This window comes from Neoarthrinium moseri, assembly GCF_022829205.1.
Source record: "Neoarthrinium moseri strain CBS 164.80 chromosome Unknown scaffold75_Wmoseri_CBS_16480, whole genome shotgun sequence".
Taxonomy (NCBI): domain Eukaryota; kingdom Fungi; phylum Ascomycota; class Sordariomycetes; order Amphisphaeriales; family Apiosporaceae; genus Neoarthrinium; species Neoarthrinium moseri.
In genome coordinates, this window is record NW_026055189.1 from 92,779 (window position 1) to 118,424 (window position 25,646).

A 25,646-nucleotide genomic window follows, 5' to 3' on the forward strand; every position below is an offset into this window, starting at 1 on the left:
GCACATTTCAGCAAAAAGACTTCCATGGTCTCGAATGATCTTGGAGGTTGCGGTGGTTAAGGCATGATCTTCCGTGACCGTGAAGTTGTTGCGAAGCGCAATCTCTTAGATAATTTCCGGCCACGCCTACACGATAGAGACCAGGAAACACCACAACAAACTTGGCTTTTCAGGCTTTCAGGGGATATTTCGGCACCAGGAAACGCTGCGGAAAAGGACATTGATAGGTCTTCTGACATGGTTTCAGTTTTAAACTTGCTAGTTGCTATAATGAACCATGATGACAACACAAGGATTGAAACCTACCGTAATCAAGGTGATTTACTAACACATCTAGCTATGCGATACCTGAAGGGCACTCGCTCCATTCTCTTTGGTCTTGATCAGCTTCACCCTCAAGTCGGGTAATAAATTCAGTTACTGGCAGCTCCCGGGAGTCGTCTCCTACTTCCGCGAGCCACGTATATACTTCAAAGAGCTGCGTGAGGGTACCGACGGGGTAAACGGTATCTAGCGTCGAATTCGAACTGCTGCTAGTCAGCGCCGCGTCGCTTTCACCATCGGTGATCGGCCGGCCGAAGAGACCTGTGAATGTCTCTGCTACTGATTTTATTGTGCTGGAGTCTCTGTTTAGGGTTGGTACCAGATAGTGAGCTCAAGGAGTGGGCAAGGCTAGTATGTTCGGGAATTGACCACAGCCGCCATTGCCAACATGCTGACGACAATCTCCAAATGGAAGATAATGAGGATGAACGGTAGTGCTTAGAATTGTGATCAGTTGATAAGATATGAATTATTTTGCGACGAGCTAATAATGTACCTGATTCATGGCCTCAATTTGGGAGAAGGACCGATCTGTATCAAGACAGCTCTACTAGGGACACTGATTAAGTGTTTGTATACTCTATAGACATTCCCGCAAACCTAGCCTCGAAGAACTCTACTGATTGGCTGAGCTACAAAGATTTGCACAGGAGAGCGGGCTCGACCGGAGCTCCGTGGGAAACTGTAAACTACAGTCCTGGAAAAGTGGATATCGGCGAGGCACAGCGAGCACACATCAGGCCTCTCTTGCGCGTATCATTTGTTTCTAGGCAGAATCCTGAACCGTACTTCGTCGACATATTTTTCTTTGTAGTGGCTGCTTGTATTGATGCACTCTAATTGGAGTAATGTCATTATTTACTGTACATTCCATTATTGCCTTAAAGTTAATCAGACACTACATACGGAGTGGGATATTTGTATGCTGCTACTTTGACGAATTGACTGACCTGACACTGATGCAGCAGCTCTGCGAGATATTAAGTAGTCTCGACAGAGATATTTCTCAGTCACCCCGAATTCTTGAGAGAGATATCCAGTCTGCGTTTACCCAAGACTACCTCTGCCCATACAGAGGCTTCTCAGCCCCGATGGGACGTTCGAATCCCGGATCCCCCTTCTCCGTTGCGGTCTGGAAACCCACTCGCTCACTGACTCTCTTTAAATAAGCTACGATTGCGGGGTATGCCTCCAGGCTGTAGGGGTAGAATACCCTCATTGTTGTCAAAGAGCAGACGTTCATGATGTCTGCCGCCGTGAACTCGGCTCCCGCAAGCCAGGGATGCTTGCCAACGCGATCCTCAAGGATCTGCAGAGATTGCTCGAAACCTCGCTTTGTGAACTTGGCGGCAAGATCATCTGATGAGGCTCCAGACCTCATGACAGGGCCATATCGCAAAAGGGCTGGTTGAAAATATCCGTTTGCAAAATGAAGGAAATACAGGTAGTCTGCATAGTCGCTGGAGGTTGGGGGTAGCGCCAGCTTCCCCCCGCCGTACTTGGTCAGTATGTATTCCACAATTGCGCCGGATTCAGCAAGTGTGATATTCCCATCTTGGATAACAGGCGCCGCCTTTGTTGGGTGCCTATGTGATCGTTAGTCCGAAATGCCCTACCGATGCCGGCTCCAGCGTGCTGGCTTACAATGCTTGTAATTCTGGGGGACACATCATTGTTTTTGGGTGCCTCTGGTAGATTTTCAGCTCATACTGGATCTCAAGCTCTTCACACAGCCAAACTATGCGTTCGGATTGTGACCTTTGCAAGTGGTGGACTATAAGCATGGCTTCGAGGTTAGGGATAATCGTCTGACCAACACAATGTAGCAGGGAAAGAAGAATGGGCGTGTGCTCATATTCTCTAGTTCCAAATTCAATAGTCCTCTCTCTGCATGGGAGTACTTCTATTCACCTTTATGTATAATGTTAGGAACTTGTGCTTTGAGATTGGTCTCCTACACGGACTTAGGCTTATGTCCTTGTTAAGCCAATACATCATAAGTCCCGCCATTGTGACTCAGTGGAAGCGAAATTTGCCCCAGCTAAATAGTGGATCGCCAACCACGTTAAGGTGTCTTTCCAGCTCAACCCGAGCAATCCCTGCACTGTTATGCATGCTTACTATGTCAGATTAAGTTGACCAATTGTTGGCTCCGGATGAGTTAGTACTTACTTTCGAACGGTGAATCATTCTGTGGAAACATAACCCGCATATACGTCCTGGGAATCATCCGCGCTCTGTTCTGACGCTCTTTGTTCCTTAACGTCGAACATGAGCATGGTGCATAGCTGGCCTTGTACTTTCCCACTTAAGGCGCCAACCGCGAAATGTACCTGTTTTCTCGATCTGGCTGCGGTAGTTAGGTCACTGCTTTCAGTCGCTCTATGCCTTGTAATAAATTTATGGCTATTGGAGGGTCAAATTTCTTTCCGGCGTGTGATGGACTCAAACGGCATCAATGTATATCGCCGTACCTCGGCGCGAACCGCGGGCACTGGAGGCGCAGCCTCTACGGCTGCTGCTGAAGACGTGGCGGAGACAGGCGTTGACTAGGCCTCATGGCAAATACGCCCGTCGCTGATGATGACATGTCCGAAAAGGGGTCGTCGGGGTTCTGCAGCGCCACTTCGCTGATTCGTGCCGCGGTATAGGCTAGCACATCGCCGGTCCTTCTCTTCCTTCTCGTCCTATCCTCCAGCCGACCCTGCCAGTGCAGAACCTTGTGCAGAACCTCGTGCGGTGTCATCCTCATGTGCTTTTCCAGGTTATGGGCGACGCTCCTCGGGCCTCTCCACGTCGTCTCTCGCGGGAAAGCGTTCGCCTTTTGGGAAACCTTCTTTGCCTAACAAGAAATGGCCGTTCCCCGGAAACGCAGGTTCGCTGGCCTGGTCCTTCATGGCGTATTGCCTATAAGTCCAATAGAGTATGTCTGTTGGTCAAATGTCGCCTGTCCGTAAGTCAAATGGTGTAAGGACCTATGCTTATCGATTGTGAATTACTATATTGTGACTTGAGGTAACACTGCACTTGGGTTAGCCTACTGCAGGTTTGCCCTTCGCCGGCATATCTTCGACAAGCTAGGCGAAGAATGCGGCCTCTGTTCTATTAACACGAGTCCACCATATCACAGCACGTGTTGACGTCTGGTAGTACCGTTGAAACTCAGAAGATTCGCACGCCTGGCCACGGATCAACACCACAATATGTCCAATCAAATGGGGAGAACTTCTCACTGTCCCTAAAATGGTCTCTCTTTTCCTTCTTATTACCAGCCTTCCCATGCAAGTAATTACTGGCCAGTGCGTTTTGCTTCTATACATGGGAGCTAGTCCGTGTCCAGGTGTGCGAATCTTCTTAGTTTCAACGGTCATGCATTGAACATGGCTATACGTATCCAAGTCCATATATCTCCCACAAGCGCAGGTTGGCCATGCGCGCGCGAGTTTCAACTAGATGTAGTCCTGAAACCAAAACTCGACCAAGCAACACGAATGGATGCGTCGGCGCGGAAATTGGAAGCCGGCTGACTCTATTTCAGGCGCACCCCCTCCCTGCCCGAAAGCTCTCCGTTTCAGAACTAGTTGCAGCAACTTGCACAGATCACGAGTAAGAACGGGGACATGACTATGCACATTTTCGATGAAGAATGTAAATCTATGTAAACAGTAAAGGGAAATAGGCACTGCCCTGCGCTGCTAGTATAGTCCCTCCAACCCAGCTGGTATCTTAACATTGACCGTACACCTGCTCCTTTCTTGATCCCCTAACCAACCCGGCAAGAAGTCTCTAATCCGAGCGACGGGCGAACCGCAGACCGCGCTTGTTGTTGTTATTGTTAGCAGCGTTGTTGTTGTTGTTGCCGTTGGCATTGCCATTGTTGTTGCCGTTGTTCTTGTTGCCCTTGCTCTTCCTGCCCGATGCGGTCGTGGTGGCTGCAGCCGCGGCCGAGCTGGTCGACGCGGCGGCATCTGCCGCCGTTGTGGCAGCAGTGGCGGTAGCGACGGCGTTGTTCTCAACAGTGGGAGTCAGGGTAGGGAAGGTACCACTGGCAATGCTGATTCCCAGGATCTTGTTGACGTTCTCAGCGTTGGCGAGGGCATCGGCGGTACCGGCATTCTGGTTCGCCTCAATAGCGACAGCCAGGTCCTTCTGATCTACCGCAACCTGAGCTGCGACAGCCTTGAGGTTCGAAGCAGTCGGAATGTTGGCCGGCGTGTTCACGCTGGCAACGGTGTCGACCTGCTGGACCGGGAAACAGCCACCGAAGGGGCCGGCCTGGGCATTGTTACGGCAACGCACGGTACAGACATTGCCGAGGGAAGCTATCGCAGCAGATTAGCAAGGTTGTCAATCCGACGGGCTGGTATTGGAGGGTTCACTAACATCCGGTGCAGGCAGGGAAGGTGTCGGGCATGATGACGGTGACGTTGAAATCCTGGGCCTTGGCTTGCGAGAAACCGTTGACACCCGGAACATTGTTCTCCACGGAGAGGTTGGCGGTGATGATGCCATTGTTACCAGCTGAGACGAGGTCACAGGCGTAAGGACCAGCTCCATCAGCGTTGACCTGGTGGATGGTGACCGTCATACGAGTGCCGGCCTTGACTTGGGTTACGGCATTTGCAGCAATTGCATTCTCCGTGTTCTCGCCGATGTCGATGTTTCCAGTCAATTCTGTCCTTCCACACTCGTTGACAATATTTGCTGCGATCTCGGCATCGCGGATGAGTGTGGCATCTTGCTGACAGGGGTTGATGGTGGTGCAGTTCCTGGCAAGGGCCTGGTCGACTGTGTAATAAGGCGGTCAGCGGCGAAAGCCACCAGCAAAGTATGGCCTGTCTTGTACTTACCCTGGAAGCCTATACTGGTTGGCGAGCCGGCTTCACCCACAGCGGCCAGAATAACACCGTGAGCCCTGGCAAGAGCCACGAGGGCGGCGTACGACAAGAGGTAGGAAGGGGACAACATGGTGTAGGCGTGGAAGACGAGTGAGCACCTGGCTTCTGAAGGGAAAAGAAGGACTGTAGCTAGAAAGCAGGACAGAGGACGAAGCGAACTAAGAACAAAGATCCACAGGATCGTGATGTAAGAAACGAACTGACAGATAAGAGAGAATCCGGCCTGCTAAGGAATACAACTAGACTTGGTGAAGAAAAGCAGGCATCACTGACTATATACAGCCCACCAGAAGGTTCGGCCTTGGACACGCGAGACGACAACCCATACTCGTGCCCCTGTCGTGGGAGACTCGAGATGAAAGGGCGAATACGACTTGGGAAGACATCACGAAGCCATCTCCAACAGTTGCCGTCGCAAGCTTGTGGGCTCGATGGAGCAAACGTACGTTTAAACCAAGCATAAAAGGAGCTGGGCGAATGGGGGATCAAGGACTGCCATGCCCTGTTCAGAACCAGGTTCAGCATCGTAGGGGGGGTTACTCCACCAAGAGCCGCACCGGTAAGGTATGCCGAGTTGGGCGATGAGCGGGTGGGCAAGGGGCTCAAGAGGGCATGCCGCGCTTTGTGGTCATGAGTCGGAAATAGCAGGGTATATTCCTGAAGCTCTGACGGACAGGGATGCATGAGCCCACCTTTGAAGCAGCGCACCAAAGAGGCGTCGCAGCGGGAGGAAGGGTCTTCGCGGACGTCTGATGCTTGGGCGCTTGATCGTTCCAAGCAGCAGACAGCTGCAGGTGCCCTGTTGTACGGGCGAGTGGAAGCAGCAGAGACGTTTCGAATGGAAAGAGAGGGACGACAGCGCGACGGTTGGGAGTCGGGGGCCCGACGGCTGGGCACGTATCGCAATCTCGTCTGATGGCGAACAGAAGGAGACTGGAAAAGATCAGGCTAGGGTTGCGAAAACCCAAAGATGCGATGCGACCGAGCGAGTGCATTTGAGGTCGACGTGCGGCACTATGATGTGTATAGCAAGCCAAAAAATTTTTTTCAGGTGTTTTCTCCCTCCCCTGTGATCGTCTTCTTGATTGACTGGATAATCTAGATTACATGGTCTACAACTGGCAAGCTTTCGCGAGCGAGATCTGCGCGGCAATTCACGAACAATGATGCCAGGCTTGCCAGGCACATCAACCACAGGGGCAGATCCGAGCCGCAAGATTGCTGGCAGCGGCAGCGGCAGCGAGGCTGGGCAGGGCAGCCAACTGGGCGGGTGTTTGGGCGTTGATCAACTCCCATGATGTGCCGGTTAATGGCGATCCACCCGCGATCCACCCAGGGTTGCCAAGGCGTTTCTTAAAAGGTGGAAACCGTCACAGTCGGGCGACTCGACACGGCCCGCATGCCTGTCCGCATGCCTGTCCGCTCCACTCCCCCCAGTCTCAACTCTCGGCCCCTTCAAACGTTTCGAGCTGTCTGAACGCCGTGCCATCGTTCGATGTCTCCCAGCCATCCAAGTCGACACCACGCCACACCCGACCGCCGTCGATCGGATGAAACCCTGCCAACCTGCATGTCAGGATCCACGGTCATGCAAATCCTCCTTCTGCTCACGGCGCAGGCAGACTCGGCGAAATCCAGGGCACGCCAGGTTCGACTCGACGGGGTTATTTTAGATATCCAATCTCCACCCCCGGTCCCTCGCCCGGGGCCAGCTGCCACTCCATGCGGGCCTGCCAGGAAGAAAAGAGATATAATGTCGCCTAAAATTCGCAGAGAAAAGCAGAATACCTTCCTCGCCTTGCTGTGACCCCTCGGGCCCGCCTCCCCTTTTCTTGATATGCCGTCAAGGCGGCGGTTTGGTGCGTAGGTAGTTGGGCAACAGGGCTTCGTCATGACGTCGGAGCCAGGGGACCGGCCGTCACGTGGTGCTCGGGGGTTTCTGCGCGCTCCAGAAGTGCATCAAGCCGTAGGCGTGTACGCTATCATCCCTCATACATGCTCTGCACTGTGCAAAGAAGACTTCCATCTCCGCCTGGGGCGTGGGTTGTTAGCATACGATGAAACAGAGAGGGCGCGGCCGTTTGGCAGAGGACGCTTGCTTACCTGGGACCAACCAAGGAGGGGCATCTGTATCGCGCCCATGGCTGGGAAGAAGTCCTCGGCTGCCGTGCGATAGTATAGACCTACCAACCGCATGGTTCTGCCAGAGTGGTGAGCATCAGAAGGGGAGGGGGCCGGGGGCGACGAACCTGTCTTTGGGCCACGTCCCGTACGGGAGCTTCGCCGTGTGGTGCTGTATATTTACAAAGCCTGCCTCCTCGAGATATTTCCCGCCGAAGGCGGCAGCATGGGAGGTTGTACCTAGCTTGGCGAACGCCTCAACCATCAGGTTGCAGAACACGAGTACAGGCCAGTCGTCAGGGAGCGTGCCGTCGTCGCAATGGACGGCCCCGTCGACATCCTGGAGCTCAACCCACCCGCCGGGCTTCAAATTTCTGCTGACAGTCAGCTGCTGGCTGGACGGTGTAGCGCATCCAGCCTAGGTTTGACCTACTCGTAGACGTCCTTGAGCAGCTTCACTGGAGACTTGAGGATCGGAATCATGTTCCGCAGATGCACGAAATCGATGTTGTCGCCGTTGAGCCAGGTGTCCTCGACGTCGTCGACGAGGAACTTGACGTTGGGCGGGACCCAGACCGGCTGTATGGGGCTCAAGTCGAGGCCGGTGACTTCGGCGCTGGGATACTGGTCTCCCACTGCAGCGGGGGAACAAACAGGTTAGTCTTGCTTTGATCGAGTATTACTTTGCACACGCTCTCGGCGCCCCGAGTAAGGGGCTGTGCGGACTTCCCATACCCTCGATGGCCCAGATGCCCGTCCCCGTGCCCAGGTCCAGAATCTTCTGCGGGTGGTCGCCAATGGGAGCGTAGAATAGCCTGCCGTTGGTGACCTCGAGCATCATGGCGTGCAGCATGTCTTCGCGGTTCTGCTCCGTCTCATCGTTGGGGATGGGGTAGCGCCCATGACGATACTAGTCCACGCCACTCCTGGTCAGATTTCAACTTGGTTCTTGTAGCATAGCACCCGTGCAACAGGTATCAAAGACATGCCTTGTGATATCGTCTCCCGTTGTGGAAGTTGTGGCCGTAGACGCTCGAGCCCACCGACGTCGACTCGGCGAGCGATGCCTCGTCATAGTCGCTGGGCTCGAACTCATCCTCCTCGACGGCGCCGGGCGAGGCGGCCTCTATTGCCGACGTCTGCGCGTCCTCGGTGGTCGCCGCTGCCGAAGGTTGCGGCGCGGGGCCCTCGGGGCTTCGGCTGTGTTTGCGCTCGACATCTACAGACACAAGAGAAGGGATTGATCAACATCTAGACTGCTCTGCAACCAGACATGTGTACAAATACGTCACTCTCAACCTCTTTGGCTTTTCTTTTTAGAGAACCCTTGACGGGCGGCGGGCGCGTGGCACGGCTGTGGGCGCCTCCCCCCGGTCTCGGTTTGGTGGCCCCGTTCTCGTGTGCAGACAAGACCAAGCCCCGTCCCCCCAAAAAATCAAAATAAAGATAGGTATGGGTGGGAAGCATGCGGGGGTCCAGACTCACCTCGTCCGTTTCCCATGGTGAAGAAGGTCGCGGGCGCTGAGCGAAGTTGGCTGAAGAGGGTGGTGGCGGGTAAGCCAAGGGCAGCTGGAGCAGCTGGAGAGGCAGAGGCAGAGGCAGAGGCAGAGGCAGAGGCAGAGGCAGAGGCAGAGGCAAAGGCAAAGGCAGAGGTAAAGGTTGCGGCGAGGGCGTTGACAGGCTGTTGTTGTTCGGACCCAGGCGGACCAGGGCCGGGGCGAGGGTGAGGGCGCGGGCGAGTCTGACAATCTGCAGCGGCAGAACTCGCAGATGAAGCGCTCGCGAGGGAGGAGAACGGAGCTGCGGGACTAGCCATTCTCATCGGCACCTCTTATGGGGCGTGGGATATACCTCGACCAACTTTAGTTGCTGCTATCGGTACTTTTGGGGCGCGATCAGCCTGGCTAGCACGGGCGCCAGTCCGGCCGAGCGAACGCTGGCCGCGCGCCGAGCCCACCGCGGCTTCGGGTTCAGCTTCAGCTCCAGGTCTAGGTGCAGGCCAGACAAGGGCCGAAGGATGCACACACACACACACGCGCTTCAGGCCGCGAGCTTTGCAGGCAAGAAAGCAATCAGCCACGCACAGCAGTGTCCTCTGAAGACGTCCCCAGGTGCTTGCTTGCACTCTAGGGAGGGCGATTGCAAGTCAGCTGGCGAGTGAGCCGGTGCAGTAGGTAGCGTCTATATGTCGTCGCTGCATGCTGCGTGCAAGACCGTTGGCCAGCCAGGACAGCTAGCAACGTGGAGGCAACGCAAAAGAGGCCGGCGGGCTCTGCCCAGCGCCAAGAGGCCAGCGCGGCATTTCGTCCACATGCAAGTTATGGTGGCACGGTGTAGAGTCAGGAAAGCGCTGCAGCAAGCCGTGGGCACGAATAGGAGCGTAACGGCTCCCTGCATCAGCATCGCCAACCCTAGCCGAGGCCACGACTTCCGCATTGGCCAGAATCTGCTCTACAGTAGGCCGTCTGCAGCGTACAGAACATTGTAATTGCCCGAATGGGCGGCGTGTAGGGGGACGGAGATGTTCAGGGTCCGGAGAAACACGAAGTACTGTCACCCAGCCGTCGCCTTCGATCACTCCCGACCTCCCACCCAGTTAAATAGCTGTTGCCGAGTGGAACGACCTCGGAGGCACCTCAAGGTGAGGTGGAGAGGTGGAGCTGGTCTTGATCGATAGGCCCCTTCTGAACCATGAAACCAGATACTACAGTCGACAATACCAATCACTGTGACAGCCGGCCTCCAGACTCGGCTTGGGGGCTGACAGGGGCCGGCTTTCTTGACTCTGTAGTCACACGGCATGGCGCAAATGGGTGGATGGCTTATGCCGACGTCTGTATGATGCCATCGCATCGCCAGGTGGGAGGGAGGGCGCGCGCGGTTCAGTCGCCTCGGGGAGCCTGTCAAACACTACAAGAACGGCAGTGCACAGTATGTTGTTGGCTACCATGGTAGCCTACATGCACTAGAGTTTTGGCCGCGTTCTCATTCTTACCTATGTAATAAATGGCCGGAGGTGCTGTCCTTGTGCCGTATGCTCGGAGGCTGCCGGCCCACAGTAAGCCAAGTGATGAACGGTAGGTTAGGTATAGAAGCCCGCCCGCATTGATGCGCATGAGCCAACTGGTGTGTGTGAGCAGTGAACGAGCTGAAGAGTGGTTTCGTTCTGTCATGTGTTGGCGAAGGTGTGGAAAAGAAACCCGTTAGACTCGTGGCACATTGCCCAGATAATTGACCAGCAATCAAATTACGCCTCTGCATCCTAATCGAGTTAGGTGTCCTTGACAACTCTATAACCCGCTCTCGTGGCGGTTGAAGGCAATTGCATAGGCGCGTGTGCTCGACTTGCACTCAGACCTGAAAACATACTTGAGGAGTGGGCCACAGGAATAGGCATCAAGGTAATCTACCTACGGACGTCCTATGCGTGGTCGGTAAGAACACGGTTGGAATTGCTAGGTAGCCACCCCTACTGTGGTATAGGTGTGTCAATACCAAGCGGAACCCACTAACAGTACTTGAGTCTAGTGCTAGTAGTCTGCATAGTACTAGTTTAGCGAATCGAGTGGATCGACCAGAATAGTGGCGCGAATCACTGCTATCATAGTAGTAGCTATCTGGGCACGCGCCGCTTACAACTGCCGAGGGCATCGCTCGAGACACGGCGCCGGGCCCGGCGAACCATGATTGACGATTGCATCGCTGGTTGCAGCACGTTGGGGGACCGCCCGTGCAAAAGCCGCCCGTCACCTGTCGCTTGCTACCAGCACCTTTGTTTGCACAAGCGTAACAAGCCAGGTAAGTCAGACAGCTGGCTACCCAGCGGGCTAGGCACGCTGCGAGCCCTCCATGCTGTCAATATTTGATCGACAACTCAAACATTGCCAACGCCCAGGAGGAGGAACATTGGTTCATAAAGAGCGGCTGCGCGCTTTGTGTCTGAATGCAATCTTGGGCCCATCGACGCGCAACTGGTTTACCCCCTTCGCCAACGATATGTGAGTTTGCTTCTGCGCCCCGTCCGCCCACCTACACGTAGAACTCTGAGCTCCCTGGGTCTGGGTCGGGGTTGGGGTCTGATGGGTGCGAATGGTGGCTTGCAGGGGATGAAGCACCGACGCTGGGTTAGGTGTCATCGCTTCCAGACGGGCGGCGGAAGCATAGAGTGTCAGTTGGAACCCCGGAGCTACCGTTGGTCAATGTACAGTAACCCAAGTTACATACTGCACATGCCATAGTTACCTAGGTAAGCAAGTTACCGGTCCAGGTAGTCACCTCCTGCTTGCTCTTGGCGCGAAAGGAAACAAAAAAAGAAGAAGGGAAGAGAGAAAGAAATCGGAAGATAGGGACAGAGAGCAGAGAGCAGAGAGCACACACACACACACACACAGAGAGAGAGAGAGAGAGAGAGATCCGGGGTTTCGGTTCACTAAGTTAGTGGGGTCCCGCTGCCCAGGTGCCAGAGTGCCGGGCCAGGCAAATACATTGAGTGACTAAACCTTAGTTACTCGACCCGATGTTACCTGCTCGCCAGGCCTAACAACACGGCGCCAAACGATCAGGAGATCCGCCAATTTATTTTATTTAGACGAGCGCGTTTTCCTGTCGTCCACCCCAATCCAGCCAGTGCCCCTTGCCGAGGAGCTTGCAGCATCCATCAGATCATATCATACCTGGACGTAGCTGCCCGCCCTCCTATAACCGCCGGGCTTCTGTCTTTTCCCAATTTTGTTTTTTTGCTTTTCCCAGGTTGACCGGTCCCCATCCCAGCGATTGCTTCCGCGGCCCTTGAGCGATGTCTGTTTCAGTTGGCGTGCCCGCAATCCTGCAGTCTCGATTTCTGGTTCGTTACCAACCGCTCGGTACCGTCGCACCGCCATCTCGGCAAACCCGGACAGCGCCCTTGGCCATCACGTAGCAGGTAGCAGTGGTAGTAGCTGGCCCAGTTGCACTCCCCTCGCGCGCTGCTCGCCCTAGCTCAGCGATGGGAGTCACGGCCGCTCTGGCCGCGGCGGCCCAGCACGCCGATTGTATCTCGCTCTTTACCCTCTTGGTCGCCCTGGCTCTGGCCGCCCTGTTCGTCTGGCGCGCATCCTCGTGGCATCGCCTGCGCCATGTCCCGGGCCCCTGCTCCGCCTCGCTCTCCTCCTTCTGGATGTTGAGGAAGGCGCTGAGCGGCCGGTTCCACGAGCACCTCCGTGACGTCTCAGACGAGTACGGTAGGTTCCCGCTCTCATTCTACCCACCGCATGAAGTGGTCTGCCCCGTCGCTCACACTCAAGACAGGGCCTCTTGTCCGCATCGGGCCCAATGTGCTGCTCTCCACCGACCCCGAGGTCCTGCGCATGATGTCTGCGGCCCGCTCTCCTTACACCAAGGGCGTCTTCTATGAGACTGGCCGCATCATCCCCGGCGAGGACACCGTCGTCTCTCTGAGGGATGAAGGCGAGCATAGAGCGCTACGAGCCAAGATGGGCACTGCTGTAGGTTTAATTCTTCGTTGTCGTTGTTTTCGTTACGTTACTACTGGTCTTGCTCATCCCTGCTTTGCCGCTTCGGTGACGGACCCTGCGGCTTGCTGGCGGGATGATAAAATCGATCACCACCTGTAACTGCTCGAGATCAATTGATTGACACGTCTCTCGTCCAGTTCGGCGGCAAGGAGAACGAGGGGTTCGGTTTTGGGGCTGGCATCGACCGCCAGCTCCTTGCTTTCATGAACCTGATAGACTCCAGGTACATATCCACCGCCACACAGTACCGCCCTGTACAATTCTTCCGCAAGACGTCCTTCTTCGCCCTCGATGTTATTGGTGATATATCCTTTGGCGATGCTTTCGGCTTTCTGCAGCAGGATCAGGATCTCTACCGCTACAATGAGATCCATGATGAGTCGCTACCCGTCATGAACATCATGTCGACTATGCCCTGGCTTGCCCACATCTTGTATCGGTGGCCCTTCAACTTGTTATTGCCCAAGGAAGGCGACCAAGTCGGCTTTGGCAGACTCATGGGGTATGTGCACGCGTCTCTTCGAGATGCGGACTCTCCATTGAATGGTGAGGTGCTGATGGAAACTATAGATTCGCCAAGTCGTTGATTGATAAACGGCTGCAGCCTGGTGCGAAACCCCAGAAAGACATGACGCAAGCTTTCATCAACAATGGCATGAGCCGCTCCGAGCTCATCCAGCAGGTTTTTGTGCAAATGTGAGAGACTGCGTTTCCATAAATGTCATGTCATTGGCCTAACATTTGGCAGCATCGCTGGCTCTGTTTCTTCAGCAACTGCCATGTGCATGACGTTGCTCTGCCTCATAACCACACCAACTGCCTACGCCGCCCTCCGTAGGGAAGTTGATGACGCACTCAAGAACGGCAAGATCAGTTCCCCGATCGCAGAATACGAAGCGAAGAGGCTGCCCTATCTGCAAGCCGTCATCCGCGAGGGCCTTCGTATGTATCCACCCGTCACCGGCCTGGGCTCCAAGCAAGTCCCGAAAGGAGGCGATTTTCTAAACGGCTTTTTCATCCCCGAGGGCACCCAAGTTGCTACTAACTTCTTTGGTCTCATGCGTTCGCAAAGCGTCTGGGGAAAGGATGCCGACGTCTTCAGGCCGGAGAGATGGTTGGAGTCCGATGACGAGCAGCTCAAGGTCATGAACGGCGTAGTCGACTTGGCGTTCGGGCATGGGAAATATTCATGCCTCGGGAAGCCGATTGCCATGATGGAGCTCAACAAGATCTTTGTCGAGGTACGTGTCTGTCGTAACCTACCATGGCCGCATTCTACATACTCACGAGGACGCTAGCTACTACGGAGGTACGACTTCACCATTGTAAACCCGCAATCCCCGATCAAGGCATGGAGCGCAGTATTCTGGGTCGCAAATGATTTCTGGCTACGAATTACCAAGAGAGCGTGAGACAAGGATGAGACGCGTACGATTTGCTGCAATAGAACTACTCTGATACCCCCCCGTATGAGGCCTGCTCCATTGTGGTATTGCCAAGTGTTGCCCACGAACGATCGGTGATCCAGGGTAGTGTATAAGAAGACACAGGGGTGGATGCTTTGATGTACCGGGACGAATGTCACTCAGAACGGTCGAGCTAGGGAAGCACTAGGCAATTGGTATCCCCGCACAGCAACGGCCAGGATGCATCGAGGGACTCTATGCCATGTTTCTGACTCTTTTGCACTAATCCGACCCATGAGCACCATCTTTTATACCATCACAAGGGCCAGCATCCGATTCATCAACTTTTATGTTTCCCAGCCCTCACGAAGCTTACAACACAGAAATACCACGGGTATTGGAGGATGACAAGGCAAAAATACTGAAGACCAAGGAGCCACGGCGTTCCCCGCCCCCTTTCTTCAATGCACACATTCCGCCGCTACCCAGAAGACCCCTGTTGTAGCTTGATAACACTCTGTGAAGCTGCGATATGATGCCAGTACCATTGAAGAACGGCCTTGGCACATGACCGAGCACGCCACAAACCATGCATCCTGGCCAGCCATGTTGTGTATCAATGGGGCGGGATTCTTTGAAGTACGTTGGGCCACTACACGGTTGGCCACACCGCACCAATTCGCTCCTGACTTCCAAACCACTGCGGTATTACACGGTTAGTAGCAAGAACTTGCAAGGGTCGTAGGCCCGTTGAGTATTCTCTGTCCTGACAGGGGACAGTGTAAGGGCGTCAATACTCCGCATCGAGCCCGCCAGACAGTCCTGGTATGCCATAAACATCGTCCTTCCCAGGAAAGCCCATCCTGGTGGAACATCATGTCAGCGAATTGTAGATGCGTGCCTCCTTAGAGTTGACTCTATCTGCGCCGTTCCACATGGGTATTTTTGTTCTTCCCTTTCTTTCTGCTTGGTCGTATTTTTCCAAGCCATGAAGTGATGGGGTACAAATGATCAAGAGCTACTCACCAGGGATTCAGGTCAAAAGACACTTCTTCTTCACCACCTTCGGCGGCATTTGGAGTTTTGGTCTCTTCAGACACATCATCCAGAGACATGCGATCATCCATGCCTGGCACGTCAGTAGTATTTCTGAGTGTGTCGTTCTGTACTATGCCGCAACCTTCTTCGTCAAGTCGAGTACCATGGGTTACACGAGCTACCGGGGATATCGTAATTTGATCGCTATCATCGACGAAGTTGGACTGCAATAGAAGGCTCTGCACGGAAAGTTTCTGCCGCGAACTTGCGTATTGGGAGATCCTGTCTGAGGGCCGCGGCTCTGGAGGATCCGGCTCCCTCAATGCTTCTTTGTGTTGCAACGCGAGACGTGCTGAATATCCGCCGATGATTCGTTCCAATTTATTCCTCTGCCCAGGTAAATCAGTGCAGGTCCGATCAGTGTCCAAGCACGCCCGTACATACCAAAGTTCTCGTTGCGGCAGAGTGGGTGAAGAAATGGGTTATCACGTCAAGACACAAGGTGGCCTTCCTGATGGCCGTGTCCATCAGCGACTTACTCGACGAGACACTCGCAAGGAACATAATGATGCGGGCCGCCTCAAAGGCGCAAACGGCAGTGTCACGCTCCAGTATCGATGTCCTGTCGCAGTTATTCCAGAAGTCAGATACGATCTGGACGTTGTTCTCGGCGTGCTCGAGGCATTTCTGTTGCATAGCCTCCCTGTTCCCAGGATGAATGGCGGCTAGCACTGGCGACGGGGCCGCCTCAGAATAGCCATCGAGAAACAGTCGATACATGTCACAGAAACACTGGTTCCAGGAGAGGTGCAACATTGTGAATTGCACCGGCAGCTTGCAGTTCACCAGGTTGAAGACAGAATACTGCTCCGAGGGACTCAAGCCGGCCTGGAGTACTTTCAGCTGCTGTTCGAATCGCTTGATCGACGTGGCAATCGATGCAGGCTGCATTTCCTGCAAGCCAACCCGACGTTTGAACCTGTTGGCGTTAGTTACAAGCTGCTACCGGGGTCGACGGAGGCACAATACCTCATGACCTCTCTACGTATTGACACGAGCCGCAGGGAGACTCCTCGGAGGCCAATGGTTGCCGGAACCTCCAATGGATCCTGCTGGAGCATCCCAGTCCGGCAATACTGGCCCGCCTCGAAGAGTTCTTCGTCGCAGGGGAGCTGTAGATGTATGGTTTCCTGGGGGCAGAGTTCGAATTCACGCAGCCCAACACAGAAGAAGTCATCCAAGATGAACAAGGACCAGAAGAGGCGGCGCCGGGCCTCCTGAGCCAACGGGGGCAACTCGGTCCGCTCAAAGTTCAGTCGCAAGCCCAAGGCCGACCGAGCGGCCAAGGCGGCCAGCATGAAAGCTGTCGGAAATTCGCCGCTCTCTATGCGGTACCTGATGATAAGCAGGAGAGCCTGCAGCCGGAAGATGGAAGGCTGTCCGAGCTGCTGCAGTATCACCTGCTCGGCCTGCTGGATCCAGACATCATGGCAGAGCGCTGTGCGACGGAGCAGCAGAGCTACGATGGCACATATCGCGAGCTTCAATGGTGCGTCGATGGTGCCGTCTTGGCAACGCTGGACCACGGTCGCCTTGTGCAGGAACGCGTAGGAGGTGAGGGGGTACAGATGTCGGAAATAGTCGTCAACCAGTCCGTTCAGCGTCTCGGGGTCGGGAGCCATGTCCGGCGCCGGGCCAGCGACGTCGAGGTCGGATTGGCCCTCCCATTCCGTCGAGGCCGCCGTATAACTGTCGCCTTGGCCCAGGCCGCCGGCTGGGAGACGTTTTCTGGGCTCGGGATAGGCACACCCCAAGCCCTTCTTGACGCAGTTGGAACACTCTGGCAGCTCGCCTAGGCACCGGATCTTCTTGCTGCGGCAGCTCAGGCATGCCTGCATCCGTCGACGCCGTTCCGGGAGCCTGGAGCCCTGCTGGGCCGCTGATTGGCCGGGAGACTGTTGGAAGGAGCACTCGAAGTCCAAGCGCTCGCAGTTCCGACACACTTTGTGCCGGCCATCGCACCTGACCTTGCGCACGCGACACTGGAGGCACGTCTGTCTCTTGGACGAGTCTGCTATGTGTGGCGCGGGAGAGGGAGCTGCTGGCGCTGCCGCCGTTGCTGCTGCTGTGGCCACCTGCCCGGGGACGGCGACGGGCGCGGGCGCGGGCGCGGAGACGGGCGTGCGGTTCGGTGCTCTGCTGGCCCCCTCCACCGGCCGGAGTGGCCTCAGAATGTTGTCCATTGGAGTCCATCCAGCGGCCTTCTGGCGTCTGGGGCAATGATCATGTTCTAGCAGGCCCAGGAAACAAGAGTCAAGGTCCAAGTCCAATCATCGTCATTTAAGACCGGCAACCGACGTGCCCGGCCAATTTTGACGCCATTTGACGACATCCCAGCCACGCTAACGGTTCGGTGCAGATCTTCTAATCCTTAGCAGTGGGTCTCCTGTCTGGGGTAAGAGAAAGGCAAAACCCGGGTTAGGTTGCCGGGGGCGAATCCCGACTGAACCCCATTGCGAATTCCCGTCAGTAGCAAGTTTTGGGGGCATGCCCGCACCGTCCAACCTCGAGACACATACCGAGCCTCATCAGCGACCACGACCCTCTCGATTGAGGCGTGTGGCCAAAGCACGCCGAATTTGAGCATATCTGCGTCTGTTACCGATCCGCCAAGACGGGCAGGGATCGGAGGTTGCGCAATCGCCGCAGTGGATGGCACGATCGCACCATCTAGGTATCATAGGACGGCCAATTCAACCTGTGGTCCCCGGGGCGGGCTCGAACGGCGTCCACAGCCCGACAGAGCTCTGTCCCTGACTGACTAAGCCTTGCACTTAGCGATCCATACCTGTACATAGTAGACCCCGGCCAGGGATCCGCAGACCCCGGTCTGGGGTATTGGTGCACTCAGCATACCTACCTAGCCCGAGGTACCCTTCCTGCTAACTCAGGTTACTAGTCCCCAGACGCACATCTCAGTGGCCTGTGATCCTACCGACCATTACATGGCTGCCCTGCCGGTACTATCGGCTGACGGGTTGCTATGAGCTCACAGTGACCGCCGCCAGCTAAGCCAGTCCCGTCCGTCAACCTCCATCTTCTCTATTCTTCTCTAGTATCCTAGCAGTTTGCGCTTGAAGAATCCCCACCATTTCGTGACGTGCGAAGGAGCTGCATCTCAACGCTGGGGCAACTGAGCTGATATCGAGTAGTTTTTCGGGCAGCAGTCATGGGGAAGGCTCTGGGGACTTTTAGGGCAGTCTATCTGGTGGCCCTCTGTTGCACCGGATCGTTTCTCTTCGCGTATGATACCGGTGTTATCGGAGGTGTTCTCACCTTCGCTTCCTTCCAAAAGGATTTTGGGTATGGAGCTGCAGAGAAGGCTACAGTCGCTTCGAATGCGACGAGCCTGCTACAGGCTGGAGGCAAGTCCACACGCTTATCAACGAAGAGAAATGCACCATCTATATGCTATGTTGAGTCCCGCGTCCTCGGACTAACATACCGCCAGCCTTTTTCTCCTGTTTCTTCATCTGGCCGTTTACTGCCCGCTTCGGTCGACGATGGTCCCTCGTCCTAGCCTCTGCCGTATTCAATATCGGAGGTATCGTCCAGGTCGTTAACACGCATTCCCTGGCCGCTTTCTACGTCGCCCGCGTTATCAGTGGAATTGGTGTGGGCATGGCCACAGTCATTATCCCAATGTTCAGCGCAGAAATGGCACCCAAGAGCATCCGCGGCTCTCTGGGGTCCATGTTCCAATTTTTCTTCACGCTTGGCGTCATGACATCGTACTGGATAGACTATGTAGGTCACCTGTGTGTTCCCATGCCAGATCCTATGAAAAACTCTTAGTAGCCCTGAGTGTGCCAGTGTACCGTGGCGAAGCAAGACCTGTTATACATTGACGACTGACATGGATCACATAGGGTGTTACGCAACACATGGCAGCTACAACATCTCAGTGGCAGGTGCCCATTGGACTCCAGCTCGTTCCAGGGGGGTTGCTAGGAATTGGCATGCTACTGACCAAGGAAAGTACCCGTTGGCTTGCCAAGAAGGGGAAAACTGACGAGGCACTGAAATCTCTCATCTGGGTCCGTGGGGGAGAGAACAACGACGCAGTCCAGGAGGAGTATGTCTGACCCCATTGAACAGCTTCGTGAGTATGAACTTATGAGACCCCGCAGGTTCGCCGAGATACTTGCGGGCATCCACGAGGAGGTTGGAACAACTGAAGGCTTCACGTGGAAAGAGGCCTTGCTACCAGCGAATCGATTTCGATTTGTCATAGTGATCACACTCCAGATTGGTTCGTATCGGAGATCATCCCTCTCGATATGTCAATGCTGACCAATCAATAGGAGTTCAATTGACCGGCAACACATCACTAGCTTATTGTGAGTTGATGGAATCCAAAGGCTTGAGGCTGGGCTCACCCAAATTTTAGACGCACCTCAAATTTTCAACGCCATTGGGGCGGGCGACCAAAGCCTTTTCATTACTGGTTTCTTTGGCGTTGTCAAAGTTGTTTCATGTCTGTTCTTCTTGCTCTTCCTAGTAGAGCGAATTGGCCGCCGCGGCTCACTCCTAGGCGGGTCCTTTTTGATGGGTACTTACATGCTTATCATCGCTTGCCTAACGGCCACCCACCCACCCGTGTCTGGGAAAGGGTTTACCAGCACTGGGGCTGCTGCCGTCACCATGGTCTACCTCGAAGCCAGTAGGTCGCACCGGGTGGAGCTTATGGGTTGCACTAGCCCTTCCCCAAGAGTTCTCATTGATCTGGTCTATAGTGACTTACAATATATCGTGGGGCCCTGTATCCTGGCTCTACATGGGCGAAATTTTCCCAACCAGATTACGTGAAGCAGGGATCGCAGGTAGGACGCTACCATATTCCCGACCAATCCTTACGGAGACTAATCCTGACTCTGCAGTTGGAACTGCGACACAATGGTTATTCAACTTTGTCTTCTCGCAAGTTACTCCCTATGCTATCAACAACATCGGCTGGCGTACTTTTCTGATGTTTTGCATCTTCAATTGGTCTTTGGTGGTCTACACCTGGCTTTTTATCAAGGAGGTAAGTTTTTGCAACTTTTCTCGTTTGCGTCTGCTCACAGTATCCCACAGACTAAGGGGAAGTCATTGGAAGAAATGGAAGCATGTATGTTGTTGGCTGGAAGCTGCGTGAAACGACCTATACTGACACATGGCGTAGTATTCGGATCCACTCAAACTGCGATCAATATTCACGCCGTCCGCGGTAAAGGTTACGCCGAAGGAGACAATGCACATCATACAAGCACCAGGCGATCCAGTCAGCTGGAGCGCGTATGAACATGGAAAATCCAACCGGATGCTACTCCTTCACCGACCAGTCATGGTAGACTCGCTCGATCTATAGTGGGCTCCGTGAGAGAAAGCTTTCATTGGTCGAATTAAGGGTACTTGAATTTGAAGAGGAAGTTCGGGACACTAACTAAACATGTATGTGGTGTCGTTGTTTCGTTATGCACTCTGTTAAGGGATGTAACACTATTGCCATCATCTAACGCATCCTCTTGCTCCTTTAGGCGGTAGCGTGGGGGATTATCCCATACAGCCCAATATAAGACGCCGAGCAGAATCATATAGCTGTATAATGATTGCACCTGATGTTGATCCAATAGGTCTACTCTGCCGTATTATATTATATAACGACTGATCTCGTGTTGCACCTCCACAATATGGTCCCGTTTTCCTTCGGGTTGTGACTTCAATCAGAGCAGTGAAGGAAGAAAATTGGACCGGAAACGTCCTGCAGACTGTTAAAACAAAGGAGATAAAGGAAGATACATTCTCAATACTATCTTTGGTAATCTTCTTTGTGCCTTCTGTCAGCCAGCATGAAATATCCTTCTTTCCTTGGACTGCCACACGCTTGGGGCACGCAAATGACTTGGTGTCATCTCAGCAGTGCACCGTTTGATCAGAGCATCACCTGCGTCACCGAAAGCTGCGCAGCCCACATGCTGGCGAAACTTCCAACGACCCTGCAACACTTATAGCTCGACGCATTCAGTATTCATGTCACAACAAGGTCCATCTCCAGCCGTCTGGGTGCCCATTCTGGTTTTCATCGTGGTTTGCATTGGCTTTGGGGTTTGGAGGCATAAGAGAAATGTTCAGAGCCGGCATCACAACCAGGTCTGAGTGCAACCATCGCCATTTCGGTAAAAACCCATAGAGAATAGCGAGGCAAAACTTCTTCTTTCAAATGAGTTTTGGTCAAGACTACTGGATGTGAAGGTGGTGGGCATCAAATCAGGATTGGAGAAGTGTTAATTAGTGAAGGCCTTGAGAAGGAAGTCACGTAACTGCAATGGAAACGAGATGAGACTACATCTGTCTCTCTCAAAAAAAAAAAAAAAAAAAAAAATTCTTTTTTGGAACAGTGACATTGACATGAAATTTTACGTTGAAGCTTCAATTGGCTCGCTGTGTTGTTGCCCATGAAATTCATGGTATCACGTACGTATCCCGAGGTGGACACAACTCCGGCCACCTTGGACGGTTCTTCGCAGGGAACGCTAGGTGAGTTGGAAAGGGGCCCCATGCCCAACTTCGTAGATATCCAAAGAGAATGCAGCTGCTGAGACCTGTCATAGCTTGGTGCCGTTTTATACACGGTGCCAATCTCCTTGGAGTGGAATCTTCCTAACCTTCGTAACTCGTCGCATTCGCTCCTATCCAACTGCAAATCTCAATTGCTTCGATATAATCTTGGTATGATAGAAGCGTTCCAGCATACACTGGTGCCTTGATGCCTGCCTTGAGTACTGCTTCAAGATCCATCGAGAACGGCCTTCTAGTCGGGGTAACGACGTGGAACTCTAAGTAACTTATGGCTGCGAGTGTTTTCATCATCTCCCTCTGCGGAGGCAACATATGGTGCACACTCATTGAACATCTCGGCAACACTTATAGCTTTTCTGCTCTAGGGAGAGGAGAGCAGTGGGTTTGATGAGCTCAAGCGGGATCGTGGTGCACTAGAACCTTGTGACACGGTGGTAGTCTTTCATTGGCAGTTATCGATACTATTATCATTTACCGGTGAAATGATTGGGGCTTCAAATCGGCGTCATATGTGAACATCTGACATGTGTTGAGCGAGCTGCCAGGTTTAATTGTGCAAACTCAGGTTGGTACCTCAGGTGGTACACTACTTTGTTCCAATCCAACACGGTTCTCTGTCAAAGTAAACCTATTCCGACAACAGCCTATCTGCTTGTGAGAATGACTCTAAATAGGCTGCCAACAAAGAGACTGGTGTAAAGAAGAACCAGTCGCTACCCACTGGCAACCAGCCATTCTGCCTTCTCAAGACCGGGATGCGTGCATCTTTAAACATTCTTTGTAGCTGTCGCGCGAACAACGTTGTCAAAATGCTTGTAAGTCAGTTGTCCTCCAATAAAACAAGCCAGCATCCACTTGAACCATAGTAAACTGAATACCGGAACGCCGTGTTTGCGTAGCCTTGTCGCCGCAAAGATCACGCTCTCGATTGTATGGGCGCCAAAGAGGAAGTAGTAGAGGCCATACTGAGCTCGAATAGAATACTTCAGTGCGGTTGGCCGTTCAGCGAGTAGGTAGTCGTATATTGGAGAGCCTGGGGCCAGAACCTCGCTGCGCGACGACAGGAGCATCACTAACCCACAGATGAGTGTGTTGCGGCCAAGCTTGCCGCCTGGGATGGGGTACTCGCGGACTTGAACCGGGGAACTCATATCCAAATAGTATGCGTGATTTGCAGGCAATGTTGTAAGGTTGAGTAATTAGGCAGGCGAAGATTGATGACATGCGATGCTCAGCTTGCCAGTATTGTTATTTTCGCGGCGATACGCTAATGGATACCGGAAGAGGGGCTTTAGTTCGGCAACGTGCCGAGGTCTAGGACGAGACCCCTGTCGTTGATCTCATCATTGATTTCACGGTTGATCTCCGTCACGTTTTCTAGTAGATGCAACATATCGAGCAGTCGACGACGCGACGCGATGCTGAAAAGATGATGGTGATTACACAATTGGTATACCCGAGTCGCCCATTCGACCTCAATGGGGTTCGGTTATACATTTTCAGCCGAATGGGCCGTCTCATGTGGGAGGGTGGAGATGTTCTCGAGAACTGTGGAACCTGGACATTCAGCGGCGTATCTGTCAATCTGTCAATCTGTCAATCTGTCGGTTTCCAAGGCTGCAAACTAGCCACCAAGACGGAACGAGAGTAGATGACAGGTCGAGGTAACTGGCAAAGACGATTTTGATGCACCGTCATCACGCCTTTGGGAATTGAACCTAACTGTTCAACCGCCGAGACAGATAAACGTTCGCGAGATGCGCGATGGATACCCAAGTTCACACTCTGTGCCAGTTCCCTTCATCTTGTTACAACCCTCCACAGTCGAACCGGATCAACCTTATCAAACAATATGCAGACGTGACTCGCGCAAGCACGTAACACCAAGCCCCAGGGCCAATGACAGTTCATGATCATGGTGATCCGGCAAACCCATCCAAGACATTAGCTTACACTGCGGGGACGGGGCCGGCACCAGCCCCGAACTCGGTGGTTCCAATCGGTCCCGGTCCGACGACGAATATAATGCCCACGTCCGGTCATGATTATTCACAATCCTTCCCCTTCTTCGAACGAAGCCACAACTCCATAATAACGAAACATGGCCGATATTACTTTGCCCGAGCCCTTTGCGAGCATCCCCAGGGAATCGTTCCTCTTTGGCCCATCCCCTATTCAGCACTTGCCAAGGATATCTGAGGCACTGGGTGGTAAGGTGCAGGTCTATGCCAAGCGAGAGGATTGCAATTCTGGATTGGCATACGGTGGCAACAAGACCAGAAAGCTTGAGTGAGTGGGCAGCATTCAGGACTCTAGTGGCGGCAATTCGTGACTCGGTTACTCATGGTAAACTAGATATCTTGCCTCGGAGGCTTTGGCACAAGGATGCGACACTCTTGTCAGCATAGGCGGCGTCCAGTCCAACCACACTCGCCAAGTTGCTGCTGTTGCCACCAAGCTGGGGTTGAAGAGCGCACTGGTACAGGAGCACTGGGTCGAATGGGACGATCCCCATTACACAAAGGTCGGCAACATCCAGCTCTCCCGAGTGATGGGTGCGGACTCTCGTCTAGACCCATCCGACTTTGGAATCGAGCACAAGGAGACCCTCAAGAATCTGCAGAAGGAGTTGACCGACGCCGGGCGTAAGCCTTATTACATCCCGGCGGGTGCCTCGGACCACCCACTGGGCGGCCTGGGCTTCGCGCGGTGGGCTTTCGAGGTCGAGCAGCAGGAGAAGGCGACGGGAGTCTTCTTCGACACCATCATCGTCTGCGCGGTTACCGGCTCGACCATGGCAGGTATGGTGGCGGGATTTAAGCTGGCAGAGAAGCTGGGCTCGCGGAAGCGCAAGGTGATTGGCATTGACGCCTCCGCCAAGGTTAAGCAAACATTTGATCAGGTCCTGCGGATCGCGAAGGCGACGGGTGTGAAGATCGGACTAAAGGAAGACGACATCACAGAGAGCGATATTATCCTGGACGACAGGTATCACGCCGGTGTTTACGGCATACCCGACCAGCAGACCCTTGAGGCCATCAAGTTCGGTGCGAGCACCGAGGCGTTTATCACCGATCCTGTGTATGAAGGCAAGAGTTTGGCTGGTATGATGGACATCATCAAGAAAGGAGAGCTACCAGCGGGAAGCAACGTGCTGTACGCCCACTTGGGAGGCCAGCTTGCTCTGAATGCTTACTCTTCTATACAATAGCGGTTACGTGTTGCTCCTTAGAAGGGAATCATATAATTAAATGTCTTGTTGACCCATTGTCGCAGCGATTTCGTGACAATAGCAACGTAGTGCCACCCTGAGAAGACCTCCAGTTGGCGCTTATATCACAGGGTAAGGTACAAGGATTCATGCGGGCTGCTAAATATATATGTGCCGGCCAGATTTCGGCTTCGTATAGGTTGGGCCAACTACGCTCTACATCAACAACAACGCTGGAGCGATACAACATGAACTCTGAGTTGTATTAAGTCTCACGATTTATCCCCATAATCTTTCCTTCATATATATATATGAAAAGGAAGAAAAAAAGAAAAAAAGAAAAAAAGAAAAAAAGAAAAAAAGAAAAAAAGAAAAAAAGAAAAAAAGAAAAAAAGAAAAAAAGAAAAAAAGAAAAAAAGAAAAAAAGAAAAAAAGAAAAAAAGAAAAAAAAAGAAAAAAGGTAAGTATACTTTTTATGCGGATGGCCTGTAGCTTGGAGGAGTAGTAGCCCGGA

General features: G+C 53.5%; 9 protein-coding genes across 9 annotated transcripts; 3 read left to right on the top strand and 6 right to left on the bottom strand.

Annotated features, from left to right (window-relative positions):
- Positions 1-1,381: 1,381 nt before the first annotated feature.
- JN550_011877 (uncharacterized protein) lies at positions 1,382-1,997 on the bottom strand (the record flags this gene model as incomplete). Its single annotated transcript, XM_049310290.1, has 2 exons — positions 1,382-1,910; positions 1,969-1,997. 2 exons carry the CDS (start codon positions 1,995-1,997, stop codon positions 1,382-1,384), a joined length of 558 nt encoding a protein of 185 aa, XP_049166159.1.
- An 836-nt stretch (positions 1,998-2,833) lies between these two features.
- On the bottom strand, positions 2,834-3,070 carry JN550_011878 (uncharacterized protein; the record flags this gene model as incomplete). Its single annotated transcript, XM_049310292.1, has 1 exon — positions 2,834-3,070. One exon carries the CDS (start codon positions 3,068-3,070, stop codon positions 2,834-2,836), a length of 237 nt encoding a protein of 78 aa, XP_049166160.1.
- A 1,040-nt stretch (positions 3,071-4,110) lies between these two features.
- On the bottom strand, positions 4,111-5,292 carry JN550_011879 (uncharacterized protein; the record flags this gene model as incomplete). Its single annotated transcript, XM_049310293.1, has 3 exons — positions 4,111-4,646; positions 4,708-5,112; positions 5,175-5,292. 3 exons carry the CDS (start codon positions 5,290-5,292, stop codon positions 4,111-4,113), a joined length of 1,059 nt encoding a protein of 352 aa, XP_049166161.1.
- A 1,848-nt stretch (positions 5,293-7,140) lies between these two features.
- JN550_011880 (uncharacterized protein) lies at positions 7,141-8,844 on the bottom strand (the record flags this gene model as incomplete). Its single annotated transcript, XM_049310294.1, has 7 exons — positions 7,141-7,254; positions 7,326-7,422; positions 7,472-7,717; positions 7,777-7,978; positions 8,079-8,253; positions 8,375-8,562; positions 8,829-8,844. The coding sequence occupies 7 exons, from the start codon at positions 8,842-8,844 to the stop codon at positions 7,141-7,143; spliced, it is 1,038 nt and encodes a 345-aa protein (XP_049166162.1).
- A 3,483-nt stretch (positions 8,845-12,327) lies between these two features.
- JN550_011881 (uncharacterized protein) lies at positions 12,328-14,268 on the top strand (the record flags this gene model as incomplete). Its single annotated transcript, XM_049310295.1, has 6 exons — positions 12,328-12,562; positions 12,630-12,826; positions 12,994-13,358; positions 13,427-13,552; positions 13,605-14,097; positions 14,155-14,268. The coding sequence occupies 6 exons, from the start codon at positions 12,328-12,330 to the stop codon at positions 14,266-14,268; spliced, it is 1,530 nt and encodes a 509-aa protein (XP_049166163.1).
- Positions 14,269-15,052: 784 nt separating this feature from the next.
- Positions 15,053-17,947, bottom strand: JN550_011882 (uncharacterized protein; the record flags this gene model as incomplete). Its single annotated transcript, XM_049310296.1, has 5 exons — positions 15,053-15,125; positions 15,289-15,689; positions 15,745-16,279; positions 16,330-17,571; positions 17,880-17,947. The coding sequence occupies 5 exons, from the start codon at positions 17,945-17,947 to the stop codon at positions 15,053-15,055; spliced, it is 2,319 nt and encodes a 772-aa protein (XP_049166164.1).
- Positions 17,948-19,017: 1,070 nt separating this feature from the next.
- JN550_011883 (uncharacterized protein) lies at positions 19,018-20,643 on the top strand (the record flags this gene model as incomplete). The annotated part of the gene is made up of 9 exons (XM_049310297.1): positions 19,018-19,107; positions 19,230-19,435; positions 19,491-19,612; positions 19,665-19,700; positions 19,751-20,023; positions 20,097-20,183; positions 20,241-20,386; positions 20,437-20,470; positions 20,525-20,643. The coding sequence occupies 9 exons, from the start codon at positions 19,018-19,020 to the stop codon at positions 20,641-20,643; spliced, it is 1,113 nt and encodes a 370-aa protein (XP_049166165.1).
- A 2,045-nt stretch (positions 20,644-22,688) lies between these two features.
- On the bottom strand, positions 22,689-23,072 carry JN550_011884 (uncharacterized protein; the record flags this gene model as incomplete). The annotated part of the gene is made up of 1 exon (XM_049310298.1): positions 22,689-23,072. The coding sequence occupies one exon, from the start codon at positions 23,070-23,072 to the stop codon at positions 22,689-22,691; it is 384 nt and encodes a 127-aa protein (XP_049166166.1).
- Positions 23,073-24,022: 950 nt separating this feature from the next.
- Positions 24,023-25,132, top strand: JN550_011885 (uncharacterized protein; the record flags this gene model as incomplete). The annotated part of the gene is made up of 2 exons (XM_049310299.1): positions 24,023-24,210; positions 24,277-25,132. 2 exons carry the CDS (start codon positions 24,023-24,025, stop codon positions 25,130-25,132), a joined length of 1,044 nt encoding a protein of 347 aa, XP_049166167.1.
- Positions 25,133-25,646: the final 514 nt, after the last annotated feature.